The 17,377-nt window shown below is 41.3% G+C and overlaps 1 protein-coding gene across 1 annotated transcript; it reads right to left on the bottom strand.

Annotated features, from left to right (window-relative positions):
• Window positions 1-3,827: 3,827 nt before the first annotated feature.
• LOC138892694 (uncharacterized) lies at window positions 3,828-10,303 on the bottom strand. The gene is made up of 7 exons (XM_070176430.1): window positions 9,925-10,303; window positions 9,510-9,849; window positions 7,911-8,193; window positions 7,675-7,823; window positions 5,542-5,658; window positions 5,321-5,460; window positions 3,828-3,883 (listed from the first exon to the last, which is right to left on the bottom strand). Exons 1-7 carry the CDS (start codon window positions 10,301-10,303, stop codon window positions 3,828-3,830), a joined length of 1,464 nt encoding a protein of 487 aa, XP_070032531.1.
• Between the last annotated feature and the right edge of the window lie 7,074 nt (window positions 10,304-17,377).

Raw genomic sequence — 17,377 nt, 5'->3', positions numbered from 1 at the left:
TTGATAATTTATATAAATAATATATATATATATATATATATATATATATATATATATATATATATATATATATATATATATATATATATATACTAAGTTGTATCTAATTATATTAAGTTGTTGCTAAAACTTGAATATTAATTTAGCACTACATCTTATAGAACTAAATCAGGCTGGTTGTGGTCGATATATATATATACATACATACATACATATACAATTAAATATATATTATATAGTATCTATAATTAAATAATTTTTTTTTTAAATCTAACATTAAATTACAGACCGACTTCGGTCGGTATTTAAATTAATTTGTTTTTTTTAATTTAACATTAAATTACCGACCGAATTCGATCAGAATGGTCGTGGTCAAACGGGTCAAAGGCCACTTAAACTTACCGACCGAAGTCGGTCGGAAATTTTTAATTTAGATCTAGCTGAGACGGGATTTTCTCCATTTCGCCTCTTTTCTCTATCTGTCTCCCATCTCTCTTCTTCTCCTCCCCACTATCGCGATTCCCACAAATTCCCACCAAAAATCAGCTCCTATCTCCCTCCTCACCCAAAAATAAAGCACCTAGAAGTCTCCCTCCCCTCCCCCACCACTGTTTCGTCGGCCTCACTGCCTTCTGCCACCCTCCGCCATTGTTCCGCCGGCACCACTGCGTTCCGCCACCCTCCTCCATCCAAAATCAAACCCCCTATCCTAGCATTTCAAGGTTAGTTATATACATTTTTCAATTTAAGTAATTTTAATTATTTTAATTGTATAAATTAGGATTTAGTTAATATTTAATTAAATTTTGTTGTATAATTGTGAGTTATCTTGTCATTGAACTTTTGAAATATTTCATGTGTTATCATTTATCATTTAGGATTGTTCATATTTATACTCTAGCCCCTCTTTATGAATTGGTATTTTGTATAATTATGGAATTTTATATTTTGGAAGACTTAGATGCATGTCTTAGGTGCTAATAGCATTTCAAGGTTAGTTATCTATATTTTTTAATTTAAGTAATTTTAATTATTTTAATTGTATAAATTAGGGTTTAGTTAATGTTTAATTAAATTTAGTTATATAATTGTGAGGTGATATAAATTAGGGATTGTTCATATTAGAAGAGTTCATATTAGAGGTCTTTAGAATCTTATTATAATTTTTAGCATGTGATATTTAGGGATACAGGTGAACTTTCAAATTACTTCTTACAATTGAATTTTAAAAGAACTTTCAAAATACTCAGTTGTCTATTGCGGTTAGCTACTCTTGTTTATTTAATAGCTACTCTTATTTATTTAATGTAATTGTTATGTTGTAGGTTCATACCTAATCATCGGACTACAAAGATAATCACTGAAGCTCTTGGCCGGTTGTATGATCCACCCTATGCGACTTGGAGTGACTTTCCATCGGAGCTCGTGCATCAAATTTTTAACCAATTTAAGGTTTTAATATAATTCTTATCTATTTAAGGATTATATTAACAATATTTTCATCTAACGTTACACACTTCATTTGTATATTAAGTGTACCTGGGAGAACCGGCATAATAGTAAAATTTGTGCAAATTTTGTGTTCAAATACCGTAAGAGACTATCTGATTCCTTCTGCTCTGCCCGAAAGAAGAGCAAGAAGCCTTCATGGGTTCTACCGTATTTATGGGAGGATCTGCTGAGACAATTAGATACTCTTAAAGTTCAGCTAGAAAAGAGGGATCAATAATTTAATATCCTTCAAGGTCAGTTAGCCAATCTTCTTGCTAGTGGTGCTTTCCCGATTCTCCGGTCTCGTCAGCCTTACCCATATGGTAATCCTTCGAACCATGCCGATAATGAATGCTATAGTAGTGGAGATGAAGATGATGTAGTACAAAACACTCATTGAATGATGTTTGAATTTTTAACTTGTAAAATATTTTGTTGTTGGGTATGATGTTTTGTTAATATAGTTTAGTGGAGATGGAGATGGAGATAATATTTTGTTAATATAGTTTTGATAGTTATTATTGTTGTTGTTGTTGTTGTTGTTGTTGTTGTTCTTGGCAGTAATGTAATGCTGCCAATATAAGTGATTGGTTGTTGGCATGTGGTGCAGCTATAAAACAGCTATTTTTCGGTAAACAAATACCCAGAAAACCGACCGACTTCGGTCAGAAATGTTCATATTAATTCCTAGAAAATCAAAATTACCGATCGAATTCGGTCGAAATTTATGATTTTAAATATTAATTATTTAAATAATACCGACCGATTTCGGTCGGAATTAACAATTTTAAATAAAAATGTATAATTTTATATTTTAACAATACCGATCGATTTCGGTCGAAAATGAATAATTTTAAAACAAATGAATAATTAAATTTCCAACCGAATTAGGTCAAATTTAATTATTTTTTAAAAAATGAATAATTAAATTTTCGACCGAATTTGGTCGTTAATTTAAAAATAATTAAAAAAATATTTTTAATCGGTCGGTAAAATTAATTTGTGTCACACATTTGGTCAAACTGCGTTAACAGTTACCGACCGACTTCGTTCGCTCCCCGTTTGCGACTATTATCTTATCGACCAATTGTAAATGGTCGAAAATCAGTTGATTTTTTTTGGATTCCGATCGATTTCGGTCGGTGTTCTGGACGTTTTTTGGCAGGTTTTTAGTAGTGTAAGTAAAAATCTCATAAAACTAGATGAAAATACCACAACTCAATACCGAATTTTTCCAAAATGCGGGTATCACTGAGTACATGAACATCTATACAATAACATAGTCTGATACACTGTCAAAGAAAGTAGAGAAGAATAAGCAAAACTAAGGGATAGGGGAGGAGAGTCAAGGTCTGCAGACGCCAAGGCAGCTACCTCGAACATCTCCGAAAGGCTGAAGTTCCAAGATCAACAACAAGCGTGCCCGGAAACACCTGAATCTGCACACGGAGTGCAGGGTGTAGCGTGAGTACAACCAACTTAATAAGTAACAAGTCTAACCTTTGGATTGAACACAGTGACGAGTCCGAACAATACGGTCCAAATACAGAATTAAACTATAGGGAAATTTACATAACATATGACAATAGTATCTTAGAGAAACTCATAATTTGCAGGTACAGTACAAGAAAATAGACATACTTTCAGGTTTAATAGTTAAACTCAAAACAAATAAAATATGTCAAGTCTCTATGATATGAGGAATATGACATCTATATATCTACATGCCAATATGCATATCGTATGTGATGCAACACGATGGAAGCCTCGCGTACTCACACTCTCTAAGTACTCAACCTGACTGTCTCAATTCTCACTCATCACACTCAATCACTCAGCACTGTACAGTACCCGTTGCGACGTACAACCCGATCCTATCATGAATCAATAGAAACTGCGCTCACTGTGGGTGTTCTTCCCCCTCCTGAAGGGGCAGATCCAGCCCAAGCAGTAATAAATCCTGCTGCGGCGCGCAACCCGATCCCATCATAAATCAATAATACCTAATGCGGCGTGCAGACCGATCCCATCATGAGTCAATAATGCCCGTTGCGGCGTGCAGCACGATCCCATCAATATCACTCACAAACAGGCCACCAGCCTCACTCAGTCATTAATCCCTTCAATCTCTCGGGCTCATAACACTCATGCTAAGTAGCCCAAATACATGATACATGATGTGACAATGTATGATAACAGAGATTAAGATAAGATATACAATGATGAATGCAACTAAGTACATAACTGCAATTAAGAAAATAACTCAATAGTAAAGAACGACCACTGTGGGTCCCAATAGTACCAGCACATAGCCTAAACGTGATTTCTAACATAAATCATAGCTCAAGTGCTTTAACACATTGCGTACAGTAATAATATTTAGATAAGATAACTACACAGTTCCATGGAATCCACTGAATAACAATTACTAAGGTATACGCCCACACGCCCGTCATCTAGCACGCGCGTTACCTCAACACCAATCACATAGCACATAATTTCAGGGATTTATACCCTCATAACCATATTTAGAAGTGTTACTTACCTCAAACCGTGCAAATATTTACTCCAACAAGCCCTTGCTCTGAATGCCTCGAATCTAGCCACAAAAAATTTGATACAATCAACTCAAGCTATAGGAATCAATTCCATATGAAAATGCTAAGTTCGTAATCAAAATACAAAAAGTCAACTCAAAAGTCAACCCTGAGCCCACATCTCGAAATCCGACGAAATTTACAAAATTCGAGCACCCATTCAACCACGATTCCAACCATACCAAAATTACTCAAATCCGACACCAAAATCCCGCTCAAATCCTCAAAATTCGGGCTAAGAAGTTTTCTCCATTTTCCCCCAATTTTGCAATCCAAAACACTAATTAAATGATGAAATCATGGATATATTCATGTAATTTAACCAAAACCAAGTTAGAATCACTTACCCCAATCACTCCCTTGAAATTCTCTCTAAGAATCGCCTCAATCCGAGCTCCCAAAAATCAAATTGTGAAATAAATGCAAACCCTCATTTTTGAGATTTAATATTCTGTCCAGAAGTCCTCAATCGCGATCGCGAAGCACAAAACTAAGTTGCCCCAGAATTAACTCTACGCGAACGCAAAAAGCTCTACGCGAACGCGATGCACTGACCCTCAAACCTACGCGATTGCGACCCTCTTCACGCGATCGTGAAGAACAAAGTGCGTGACCAACTCCTGCCTCATTTCCTATTCGTGAACGCGGCTTAGCCCACGCGTTCGCAATTCAGTGCTTCCTCCCGCTTACGCGATCGTAGACCAAAAATCGTGAACGCATAGCACTAAATCCTCAGCTGCCCAAATAAGCCTTCGCAATCGCGGACCTATCCATGTGATCGCATAGAAGGAAACTAGAACACACAACACCAGCAGACCAGCAGGCTTCAGCAATCTTCAAAGTCCCATTTCGTTCTGTTAACCATCCGAAATCCACCTGAGGCCCCCGGGACCTCAACCGAACATACCAATCAGTCCTAATATATCATATGAACTTAGTCAAGGCCTCAAATCACATCAAACAGCCTAAAAACATGAATCGCACCCCAACTACTAAATCTATGGTGATACGCTCCTACTTCCACTCCGGAATCTTAAGCCTTTGAAGCAATCCGCCCAGTATCTAATGCTCATACTTCACCTGCTGATAATTTAGGCACCGAGCTACAAACCCCATTATGCCTTTCTTCTTCCTCCTCCACTAATAGTGCTGCCTCAAGTCCTGATACATCTTTGCGGCACCCGGATGAATTGAATACCGCGAACTGTGGGCCTCCTTAAGAATCAACTCACGTAGACCATCCACATTGGGGACACAAATCTGACCCCGCATCCTCAACACTCCATCATCCCCAATTGTAACATCCTTGGCATCACCGTGCTGAACCATGTCCTTAAGGACAAGCAAATAGAGATCATCATATTGGCGCTCTCTGATGCGATAATTTAAGGAAAACCGAGAAACCACATAAGCTAGAACCCGACTAGGCTCTTAAATATCTAATCTCACGAACTTGTTGGCCAAGGCCTGAACATTAGCTGCAAGCGGTCTCTCACCAATAGGAATAAATGCAAGGCTACTCATACTCGCCGCCTTTCTACTCAAGGCATCGGCCACCACATTAGCCTTCCTGGGATGATACAGAATGGTAATATCATAGTCCTTTAGCAGCTCCAATCATCTCCGCTTCCAACCTATCGGAACCAAAATCTGAGCCCGGTAACCACAAAGTGAACTCTCGATCAAACTTCTGAATTTCCAAAACTTCTAAGTTTCCAACTTCCGCCATTTCAAGCCAAAATCAACTACGGACCTCCAAATCACTATCTGGGCACATTCTTATGTCCAAAATAACCCAATGGAGCTATCGAAACCATCAAAACTCCATTACGAATCCATTTACACATTAGTCAACATCTGGTCAACCTTTTTAACTTAAGCTTCCAACCTTAAGACTAAGTGTCTCAACTCATTCCGAAACATCCTCGGAACCAAACCAACTACCCCGGCAAGTCACATAACAAAAATTGAGCAAAGAATAAGTTGTAAATGGGGGAACAGGGCTATAACACTCAAAACGACCGGCCGGATAGTTACATCCCCCCCACTTTTAAACAAACATTCATCCTCGAACGGGTCGAGAATCATACCTGGAGTCTCAAATAGGTATGGATATCTGCTCCGCATCTCCCGCCCGGTCTCCCAAGTAGCCTCCTCGACTGACTGACCTCTCTACTGCACCTTCACTAAAGCTATGTTCTTTGATATCAACTTTCGAACCTGCCGATCCAAAATGGCCACCAGCTCCACATCATAAGTCAAATCATCATCCAACTAAATCGTGTTGAAGTCCAAAATATGAGACGGATCGCCAACATACTTCCGGAGTATAGAAAAATGAAACACTAGATGAACACTCGACAAACTAAGCAGCAAGGTAAGCTTGTAAGCCATCTCTCCAATCCTCTGAATCACATCAAAAGGCCCAATATACTGAGGGCTAAACTTGTCCTTCTTCTTGAACCTCATAACACCCTTCATGGGTGAAACTTTGAGTAGTACCTTCTCCCCAACCATGTAAGCAACATCGCGAACCTTCCGATCGGCCTAGCTCTTCTATCTAGACTGCGTAGTGCGAAATTGATCCTGAATCAACTTAACCTTATCCAAAGCATCCTGAACCAAGCCAGTACCCAAAAACCTAGCCTCACCCGGCTCAAACCATCTCATCGGAGACCGACACCATCTCCCATACAAAGCCTCATACGGAGCCATCTGAATGCTCAATTAGTAGCTGTTGTTGTAGGCAAACTCTGCGAGTGGCAGAAACTGATCCGAAGAAACCTCGAAATCTATGACACAAACGCGTAGCATATCCTCCAATATCTAAATAGTGCGCTCAAACTGTCCGTCCGTTTGAGGGTGGAGTGATGTACTCAACTCAACCTGTGTACCTAACTTTTGCTGCACTTCTCTCCAAAACTGCAATGTAAACTGTGTGCCCCGATCTGAAATGATGGACACCGACACACCGTAAAGGCGAACAATCTCGCGAATGTAGATCTTAGCCAATCGATCCGAAGAATAAGTAGTCCGAGCTGGAATGCAATGTGCGGACTTGGTCAGCCGATCCACAATCACCCAAATAGTATCAAACTTCCTCAAAGTCTGTGGGAGCCCAACTACGAAATCCATGGTGATACGCTCCCACTTCCACTCCAGAATCTTAAGCCTCTGAAGAAATTCGCCCGGTATCTAATGCTCATACTTCACCTGCTGACAATTTAGACACCGAGCTACAAACCCCACTATGTCTTCCTTCTTCCTCCTCCACTAATAGTGTTGCCTCAAGTCCTGATACATCTTTGCGGCACCCGGATGAATGGAATACCGCGAAATGTGGGCCTCCTTAAGAATCAACTCACGTAGCCCATCCACATTGGGCACACAAATCCGACCTTGCATCCTCAACACCCCATCATCCCCAATTGTAACATCCTTGGCATCACCGTGCTGAACCATGTCCTTAAGGACAAGCAAATGGAGATCATCATATTGGCACTCTCTGATGCGATAATTTAAGGAAGACCGAGAAACCACACAAGCTAGAACCCGACTAGGCTCCGAAACATCTAATCTTAAGAACTTGTTGGCCAAGGCCTGAACATCAGTTGCAAGATGTCTCTCACCAATAGGAATAAATGCAAGGCTACTCATACTCACCTCCTTTCTACTCAAGGCATCGGCCACCACGTTAGCCTTCTCGGGATGATACAGAATGGTAATATCATAGTCCTTTAGCAGCTCCAATCATCTTCGCTATCTCAAATTTAGATCCTTTTGTTTTAACAAGTGTTGGAGACTCCGATGATCTGTAAATACCTCATAAGACACACCATAGAGATAATGCCTCCAAATCTTCAATGCATGAACGATGGCTATCAACGCCAAATAATGAACATGGTAGTTATTCTCATGGGGATTCAACTGGAGCGAAGCATAAGCAATCACTATACCATCCAGCATCAAGACACACCCAATACCGATCCGAGAAGTATCACAATACACCGTATAAGAGCTTGACGTTGAAGGTAAAACTAGAACTGAAGTTGTGGTCATGGCAGTCTTGAGCTTTTGAAAGCTTTTCTCACACTCATCCGACCACCTGAATAGAGCACCCTTCTGGGTTAATTTGGTCAAAGGCACTGTAATGGATGAGAAACCCTCCATAAAGCAACAATAATATCCGGCCAAGCCAAAAAAACTCTGAATCTCAGTAGCTGAAGACGATCTAGGCCAACTCTAAACTGCCTCCATCTTCTTTAGATCCACCTTAATCCCCTCACTGGACACCATATGCCCCAAGAACGCCACCGAACTAAGCCAAAACTCACACTTGGAGAACCTGGCGTAAAGCCTTTCCTCCCTCAGTCGCTGTAGTACAATCCTCAAATATTGGGCATGCTCCTCCTGGCTACGTGAGTACATCAGGATATCATCAATGAATACTATGACCAATGAATCAAGATATGACTGAAATACACTGTTCATCAGATGCATGAATGCTACTGGGGCATTGGTCAGCCCAAAAGACATCACAAGGAGCTCATAGTGACCATAATAGGTCCTGAATGTCGTCTTCAGAAAATCCGAGTCCTGAATCTTCAACTAGTGATACCCAGACCTCAAATAATCTTAGAAAACACCCTCGCTCCCTGAAGCTAGTCAAATAGATCATCAATGCGCGGCAAAGGATACTTGTTCTTGATTGTAACTTTGTTCAACTACCTATAGTCGATGCACATCCACATTGTACCATCCTTCTTCTTCACAAACAGAACTGGTGCACCCCAAGGCGACACACTGGGCCTAATAAACTCTATTGATGCCATACGATACGAAGGAATAGAAATGGGTTGAGTGCCCGGCACCAAGTCAATACCAAAATTAATATCCCTGTTGGGTGGCATGCCCGGCAAGTCTGTAGGAAACACATTCGGAAAGTCTCGCACTACCATAATAGAATCAATAGTTGGGGTATCAGCACCAACATCCCTCACAATGGCCAAATAAGATAGACACCCCTTCTCAACAATCTGTTAGGCCTTAAAATATGAAATCACCCTGCTAGGAACATAATCTAGAGAACATATCCACTCGATCCTTGGCAACCCCGACATCGCTAATGTCACAGTCTTAGCGTGACAATCCAAAATTGCATGATATGGAGATTACCAATCCATACCTAAGATCACGTCAAAATCGACCATACTAAGCAATAAGATATCAACTCTAGTCTCCAATCGCCCAATATTCACTACATACGACCGATATACACTGTCCATAACAATATTATCGCTCACCAGCGTAGATACATGAACATATGAAACTAAGGACTCACAGGGCATATCCAAATAGCGAGCAAAATATGATGATACATCTGAATAAGTGGAACCAGGGTCAAATAATATAGAAGCATACCTGTGGCATATTGATACAATACATGTGATCACTGTGTCTAAAGCAACGGCCTCTGGCCTAGCAGGAATAGAATAGAATCGAGCCTGACTACCACCTGATCGCCCTTTCCCTCTAGGGCGACCTCCTGCTGCTTGAGCCCCACTTCGCACTGCCTGAGCGGGTGGTGAAGTAACTGGTACAAAAGTCACAGCCTGAATCCACTGCTGAATTGGACCTCCCGAAAGGCGAGGAAAATACCTCTTCACATGACCCAACTCTTCACACTCAAAACAACCCCTCTCGAAAAATGGCGGCAAGTACTGAAGCGTGCCCCGAGAACCAGAATAACTACCAGAGGAACCTGGTGCAGATGAACCCTGAACGGAAGGAGCACGAGATGAACTGTGAGCTGGAAGTGCGCTGAGAGATGACTAACCCATTGGAGCACTGTATGAACCATGGCTAGCTGATGCGCCACGATGAACTGGAAGACCCATCTGAGCGGGCCTATAAGGACGACCCCTGCTGTATTGGGACTGACCACCAGATGAAACACCGTTGAAACCACCCAAACCACGAGGTTTCTTGGCCTCCCTCTCCTCATGCTCCAGACTACAGACAAACTCTAGCCGCCGAGTAATATCAACCACCTCGTCGAACCAAGTACCTGATACACTCTCCCAAGTCATAACAAAATGCAACTGATAGTTGAGGCCATCAATGAACCTACTAATCCTCTCCCTCTTAGTGGGAACCAACCAAACTGAGTGATGAGCCAACTCTAAAAACCTCATCTCATGCAGGGTCATAGACATGCCCTCCTAGTGTAGCTGCTCGAACTGTCTGTGCAACTCTCCTTGTGGGTCTATGGCATAAACTTCTCCAAGAAGAGAACGGAGAAATCATGCCATGAAAGTGGTCCAGCTTTGACTAGCCTACTCCTCTCATAGGCCTCCCACCATCTGAAGGTAGCCCCTAATAGCTGAAAAGTAGTAAAGGAAACTCCATTAGTCTCCAAAATACCCGTCGTGTGAAGAATCTGCTGGCACCTATCCAAGAAGTCATGAGCATCCTCTGACTCAGCCCCACTGAATGATGGAGGCTGGTGCCTCCCAAATCTCTCTAGTCTCTTCTGCTCCTCATCACTCATAACGGGACCCACCTGGGCCTGAGCAACTATAACTGACTGGGCTAGTAGTACCCCCGGGGTCTGAAGTCCCCGCACTACCTGCTCTAGAGTAAGGGCAGCGGGAGTCTGAGTACCTCCCCCAGCCCGAGAAGTGGCTGGCACGGCCTGAACAGAAACTGCTTGAGCAAGGCTAGTGCAAACAGTCAATATCTGGGCTAAAGCCTTCTGAAGGCCTGGAATCACAATAGGCACATCTGGTGCTTGAGTTGGTCCCACCGGCTCAACCACATATGGAAGCTACTCCTGAGTTAGAGCACTTGGTGGGTCTACAGGTGCTGCTCTAGCTGCTGTACAAGCTGCACCTCGACCTCTACCATGGCCCCGGCCTCTCGTGGCCCTAGCTGGTGGTACTGGTGGCCGTCCGCCTGATCCGGTAGCATGTGTCCTCACCATTTGTGAGAGAATAAAATAACAGAAGTTTAGTTCCCGACGAATTCGCATGACAAGAATACAAGAATGTGGAGTTTTCCTAAGGGTTCGGCAGCCTCTCGAGGATAAGTACAGACGTCTCCGTACCGATTCGTAATACTCAACCAGACCTGTTCATGACTCGTGAGATCTATGTAACCTCGGCGCTAATACCAACTTGTCACGATCAAAAAATTAACATGTTGTGATAGCGCCTATCAGGATACTAGGCAAGCCAACAACTCACACATACCAATATTTTTAAATTTCAAAATATACCGAAACCGGTTTAAGTAAGTAAAAATCTCATAATAATGGATGAAAACACCACAACTCAATACAGAATTTTCCCAAAACCCGAGTGTCACTGAGTACATGAGCATCTATACAATAACATAGTCTGATACACTGTCTAAGAAAGTAGAGCAGAATAAGCAAAACTGAGGGATAGGGGAGGAGAGTCAAGGTTTGTGGACGCCAAGGCAGCTACCTCGAAAATCTCTGAAAGGCTGAAGCTCCAAGATTTACAACCACATTTCCCGAAAATACCTGGATCTGCACACGAAGTGCAGGGCATAGCGTGAGTACAACCAACTCAATAAGTAACAAGTCTAATCTTTGGACTGAAAGCAGTGACGAGTCCGAACAATACAATCCAAACACAGAATTAAACTGTACGGAAATTTATAGAACATATGACAATAGTATCTTAGAGAAACTCATAATCTGCAGGTACATTACAGGAAAGTAGACATGTTTCCAGGTTTAACAGTTAAACTCAAAATAGATAAAACATGTCAAGTTTGTATGATATGAGGAATATGGCATCTCTATATCTTCATACCAATATGTATATCGTATGTGATGAAAGCCGATGGAAGCCTCGCGTACTCACACTCTAAGAGTACTCAACCTGGTTGTCTCAATTCGCACTCATCACACTCAATCACTCAACACTGTATAGTACTCGTTGCGGCGTGTAACACGATCACATGATGAATCAATAGCAACTACGCTCAGTGTGGGTGTGCAGATTCCGGAGGGGCAGAACCAACCCAAGCACTAATAAATCCTGCTGCGGCGCGCAGCCTGATCCCATCGTGAATCAATAATATCTGTTGCAGCGTGCAGCCCGATCCCATCATGAGTCAATAATGTCCGCTACGGCGTGCAGCCCGATCCCATCAATATCACTCACAAATAGGCCCTCGGCCTCACTCAGTCATCAATCTCTTCAGTCTCTCGGGCTCAAAACACTCATGCTAAGCAGCACAAATCAATGATACCTGATACGACAATGTATTATAACAGAGTCTGAGATATGATATGCAATGATGAATGCGACTGAGTACATAACAGCAATTAAGCAAATAATTCAACAGTAAAGAATGGCCAATGCGGGTCCTAATAGTACCAGCACATAGCCTAAACATGATTTCTAACATAAATTACAGCTCAAGTACTCTAACACATTGAGTATAGTAATAATATTCAGATAAGATACCTACACAATTCCAAGGAATCGACTGAATAACGATTACTACGGTGTACGCCCATATGCCCGTCACCTAGCATACGCGTCACCTCAATACCAATCACATAACACATAATTTCAGGGATTCAAACTCTCAGAACCAATCTTAGAAGTGTTACTTACCTCAAACCGTGCAAATCTCTACTCCAACAAGCCCTTGCTCTGAATGCCCTGAATATAGCCACAAACAATTCGATATAATCAACTCAAGCTATAGGAATTAATTCCATATGAAAATGCTAAGTTAGTAATCAAAAGTCAAAAAGTCAACTCAAAAGTCAACCCACTGATCCACATCTCGAAATCCGAAGAAAGTGACAAAATCCGAACACCAATTTAACCACGAGTCCAACCATACAAAAATTACTCAAATCCGATACCAAAATTCCGCTCGAACCCCCAAAATTTGCCTTAAGATGTTTTCTCCATTTTTCCCCAATGTTTCAACAAAAAACACTAATTAAATGATAAAATCAAGGATATATTCATGTAATTTAACCAAAACCAAGTTATAATCAATTACCCCAATCACTCCCTTGAAAATCTCTCTATGAATTTATCACGACCCAAAATCCAACTAGTCGTGATGTCACCTAACCCAACTCGCTAGGTAAGCCAGTTAACCACTAACCAATTCCAATAACAATTAATAAAGCAATTAAGCAAAGAAATATCTGAATATGATACATTCCTCAAGAACTGGTAGTACAAATCATGAGCTACTAAGAATAGAGTTTACAAAGATGGTATGAAGTAAATACATCATCTGTTTGAAAAGTACATAAACAGAGTTTTATAAATCTAAGGCTACCAAGAATAAGAGGCAACTACAACCAGAACGCAGGTACATCTTCAGATCCAGCTCCCAACGAATACAGCAACATCAGCAGCCAGCATCTGCACGCAAGGTGCAGAAGTATAGTATGAGTACAACTGACCCCATGTACTCAATAAGTAACAAAACCTAATCTTAGGTTAAAAGTAGTGACGAGCTTGTACCAAGGTCAGAGTCCAACTCCAATAACCAACAACAATTCATAACAACATAACGCAAGTAATAAAATAAGTAACTCAAAGATAAAATGCTCAGCTTAATCATGATTTCTAAAAATAGTTCTGCCTTTCAAGTATATTAGTGAAAACCCAAATCGTTCACCGAAGTTGCCAAAAGTATGAGTAAGTTCGAAAACAGTAATTTTCCCAAAACTCCTTTCAATAATAAATAAGATATCTCATTTTCTTTCCAGATAGCCAATGTAAAACAAAAGCATCACTATGCCCATATATCAACATGTATGAGAAGTCATGAATGACGTGATACCGTACAGCATGAGGAAAAAATACATCTCTATGCTTGTATGTCATGTGTGCATGTCAATGCAATGTATCTCAAAGATGAACTCATGTACTCACATAATCAGAGTACTCAATCTCACTTTCTCACACATTCCACTCATCCTGCTCAATCACTCGGTACTGTATATGGCCAATCCGGCCCAGGGAAGATCCATCCCGGAATATACACATCAACTGATCATCAATCACTCAGTACCGAGTAAGGCCAATCCAGCCCGTGGAGAAGATCCATCTCTAGCTATATAATGCTTCGGACAAGATCCATGTCCAGGAAAGATCCATCCCTCAATAATATCAACCGCACTCACTAGGGGTGCGTGCAGACTCCGGAGGGGCTCCTTCAGCCCAAGCGCTATCTCGTTACGGCGTGCAACCTGATCCATATATATATATATATATATATATATATATATATATATATATATATACAGCCCTAAGGCTCGTTGCGGCATGCAACCCGATCCATAAACATACAACCCTCAGGCCCGTTGTGGCGTGCAACCCGATCCATACATACCCATATAGCTCACAACTCAACACTCAGGCCCTAACTCAGTCATCAATCTCTCCAGTCTCTCAGGCTCACAATGTCAGGAAATTAGCCTAACGATGATGATATGATATGTCAATAAATAATAACTGAGACTGAGATATGTTATGAATGTATGGATATGACAGAGTACGAAATATCAATGAAATCAGTGAGATGACAGTAAGAAACGACCATTATGGGTTCAAACAGTATCGGCATAATGCCTAAACATAATATCTAGCATGATTGACAACTTAACTATTTTATCACATAGTGGAAATACAGTTATCAACAAAGTAGGACCACTATATAGTGCCATAGAAGTAACAGAGTCCCAATTCACATGGTGCACGCCCACACGCCCATCACCTAGCATGTGCGTCACCCCAATATCGATCACATAATGCATATTACGTGGTTTCATACCCTCAATACTAAGTTTAGATGAGATACTTACCACGAACAAGCCAATACCAATGCCGAGCAAGCCAAGCGATGCTCCAAAGATGCCATCACACGCGTACCGACCTCCGAACGACTCAAAACTAGCCAAAAGCAACTCAAATACATCAAATAAAGCACAAGGAAACAATTCCAAATGATAAAGATCAAATCCTTAATAAAAACCCAAAATCGGCCAAAACTCACACCCGGGCCCATGCCTCGGAACCCGAAAAAACTCACAAAATCCGACACCCAATTCAATTACGAGTTCAACCATACTAGTTTCACTCAAATCCGACTCCAATTCGATGTTCAAAACTCAAATATTCACATTATGAAACTTTAGGCCAAAACCCCCAATTTCCTCTTTAAAATTCACAATCCAATTACCAAAAACGAAGGTAGATTCATGAAATATAACCAAAACCGAGCAAAGAACACTTACTCCAATCCTTGTGATGAAAATTGTTCCAATAATTGCCTCAATCCGAGTCCCACATCTCAAAATATGATGAAAGAACCAAAACCTCGATTTATAGCTTCTGCCAGCATTTTCGCACCTGCGGCACATTAGTCGCTTCTGCGACCAAAAACATGCTTCTGCGGAGAAGCACTGGAGTTCTGTCTTCGCATATGCGGTTGATACTACGCAGCTACGCACACGCAGGTGCGAGTCCAAATTGCGCTCATGCGCTGACGTTCGCTTATGCGCCCTTTCACACCACATCTGCGCCTTCGTAAATGCGAATGAACCCCCACTTCTATGGACTCCTGGTCCCAGCAACACCTTCATTCCTGCGACTCCTCTGTCGCTTCTGCGGCCATCGCACCTGCGCAAACCAGACGCATGTGTGATCACACCAGAACCAACAAATTAGCAAAAGTCCAAAAATGAAATGAAATGATCTGAATCTCATCCGAAACTCACCCGAGCCCCTCTGGACCCCGTCTGAACATGCCAACAAGTTCCATAACACAATGCGGACCTACTCGAGGCCTCAAAACACACATAACAACGTCAAAACGACGAATCACACCTTAAATCAAAATCTATGAACTGTGAACTTTTCAACTTCAACAACTCGTGCCGAAACATGGCAAATCAACCTCGAATGAACCCAAATTTCGCATACAAGTCCCAAATGACAAAACGAAGCTATTCCAATTCCCAGTATCACAATCCGAATTCGATATCCAAAAGTCCACTCCCGGTCAAACTTTTCACAAATCTAACTTTCGCCATTTCAAGCCAAATTCCACTACGGACCTCCAAATCACAATCCGGACGCGTTCCTAAGTCCAAAATACCCAACGGACCTACCAGAACCATCAAAACTCCATTCCATGTTCAAATTTACAAAAAGTCAAACTTGGTCAACTCACCCAATTTAAAGTTTCAACAATAAAATCCATTCTTCCAATTCGATTCCAAATAACCTGAAAACCAAAACTGACGATTCACATAAGTCATAATATATCATATGAAGCTACTCATGCCCGTAAACTTCCGAGCGAAGTGTAAATGCTCAAAACGACCGGTTGGGTCGTTACATTCTCCCCCACTTAAACATATGTTCGTCCTCGAACGTGTCCAGAGTTGTTATCAAAGCCATCAAACCGCCGTATAACCTTGCCATGCACATACCCGGGGTTGATCCCACGTCACCCTATCCCATACATGTCCGATAACACAACATAACTGAAATTTCTCAATTCAACCTAGCCCACAAGCCTTAGAATCCAATTTCCAACATCCGAAATTTCTTATAAGATCTAAATCTCGCAACCTACACACTGTATAAGTCTAAACAAGCTGTGCCAAGCTACAACCATAACCCAAGATACAATCGCATGATATATCACATAACACAGATACTCATAGCAATGATTTCTAATCACAGTAGCTACTCAAAATGACCCAATGTCGGTAATAAACCTCATATCAAACAAGACTCCATTCTAAAACCTTCGAACACTACCGATGATGAAAGAAACACGCAGAAACTCATAACCATTCATCAGATCCACCAGTCATGGAGCTCTCTCTCCTTCGACAAGAACTATAGCAAATTCCTAAGCTAACTTCCGATATTATCCTTCCAAATATACCGCAATCAAATCCGATAGCACCCATCCTAGATCCGACTACTTCATCTTATTGAATACCAACTACTCTACTGACACGCAACACCAATACTATCCAGAGCCACAAACTGTGCAATCCATGCACCAATAAGCAACAATCCAAATGTACTCAATCACGAAAATGACTCAATCAAGAGAACCGTCTCGCAAGCTCAACAGGTACCACCACAACGCAATGCTAAGAACCTATCACACATAGTAGAACCAAAAAACACGAATCTAACACAAGGGATCATATCTCAATATAACTCTGGTGCAATGCGTGACCCCATCCAAACTCT

This window comes from Nicotiana tomentosiformis, chromosome 5 (genome assembly GCF_000390325.3).
Source record: "Nicotiana tomentosiformis chromosome 5, ASM39032v3, whole genome shotgun sequence".
NCBI lineage: Eukaryota > Viridiplantae > Streptophyta > Magnoliopsida > Solanales > Solanaceae > Nicotiana > Nicotiana tomentosiformis.
The sequence above is the reverse complement of the archived record's forward strand: the minus strand, read 5'-3'. Positions and strand labels throughout refer to the sequence as shown.

Bases quoted from the DNA above. Each gene is read 5' to 3' on its own strand.
- LOC138892694 (XM_070176430.1), bottom strand. From the start codon at position 10,303: ATGTCTATGACCCTGCATGAGATGAGGTTTTTAGAGTTGGCTCATCAC. The intron at 7,824-7,910 runs GTATTTACAGAT...GAGCTGCTAAAG, and splicing joins TCTATGGTGTGTCTTATGAG to GACTATGATATTACCATTCT. The intron at 5,461-5,541 runs GTTCGTGAGATT...TTATCGCATCAG, and splicing joins GTTCAGGCCTTGGCCAACAA to AGAGCGCCAATATGATGATC.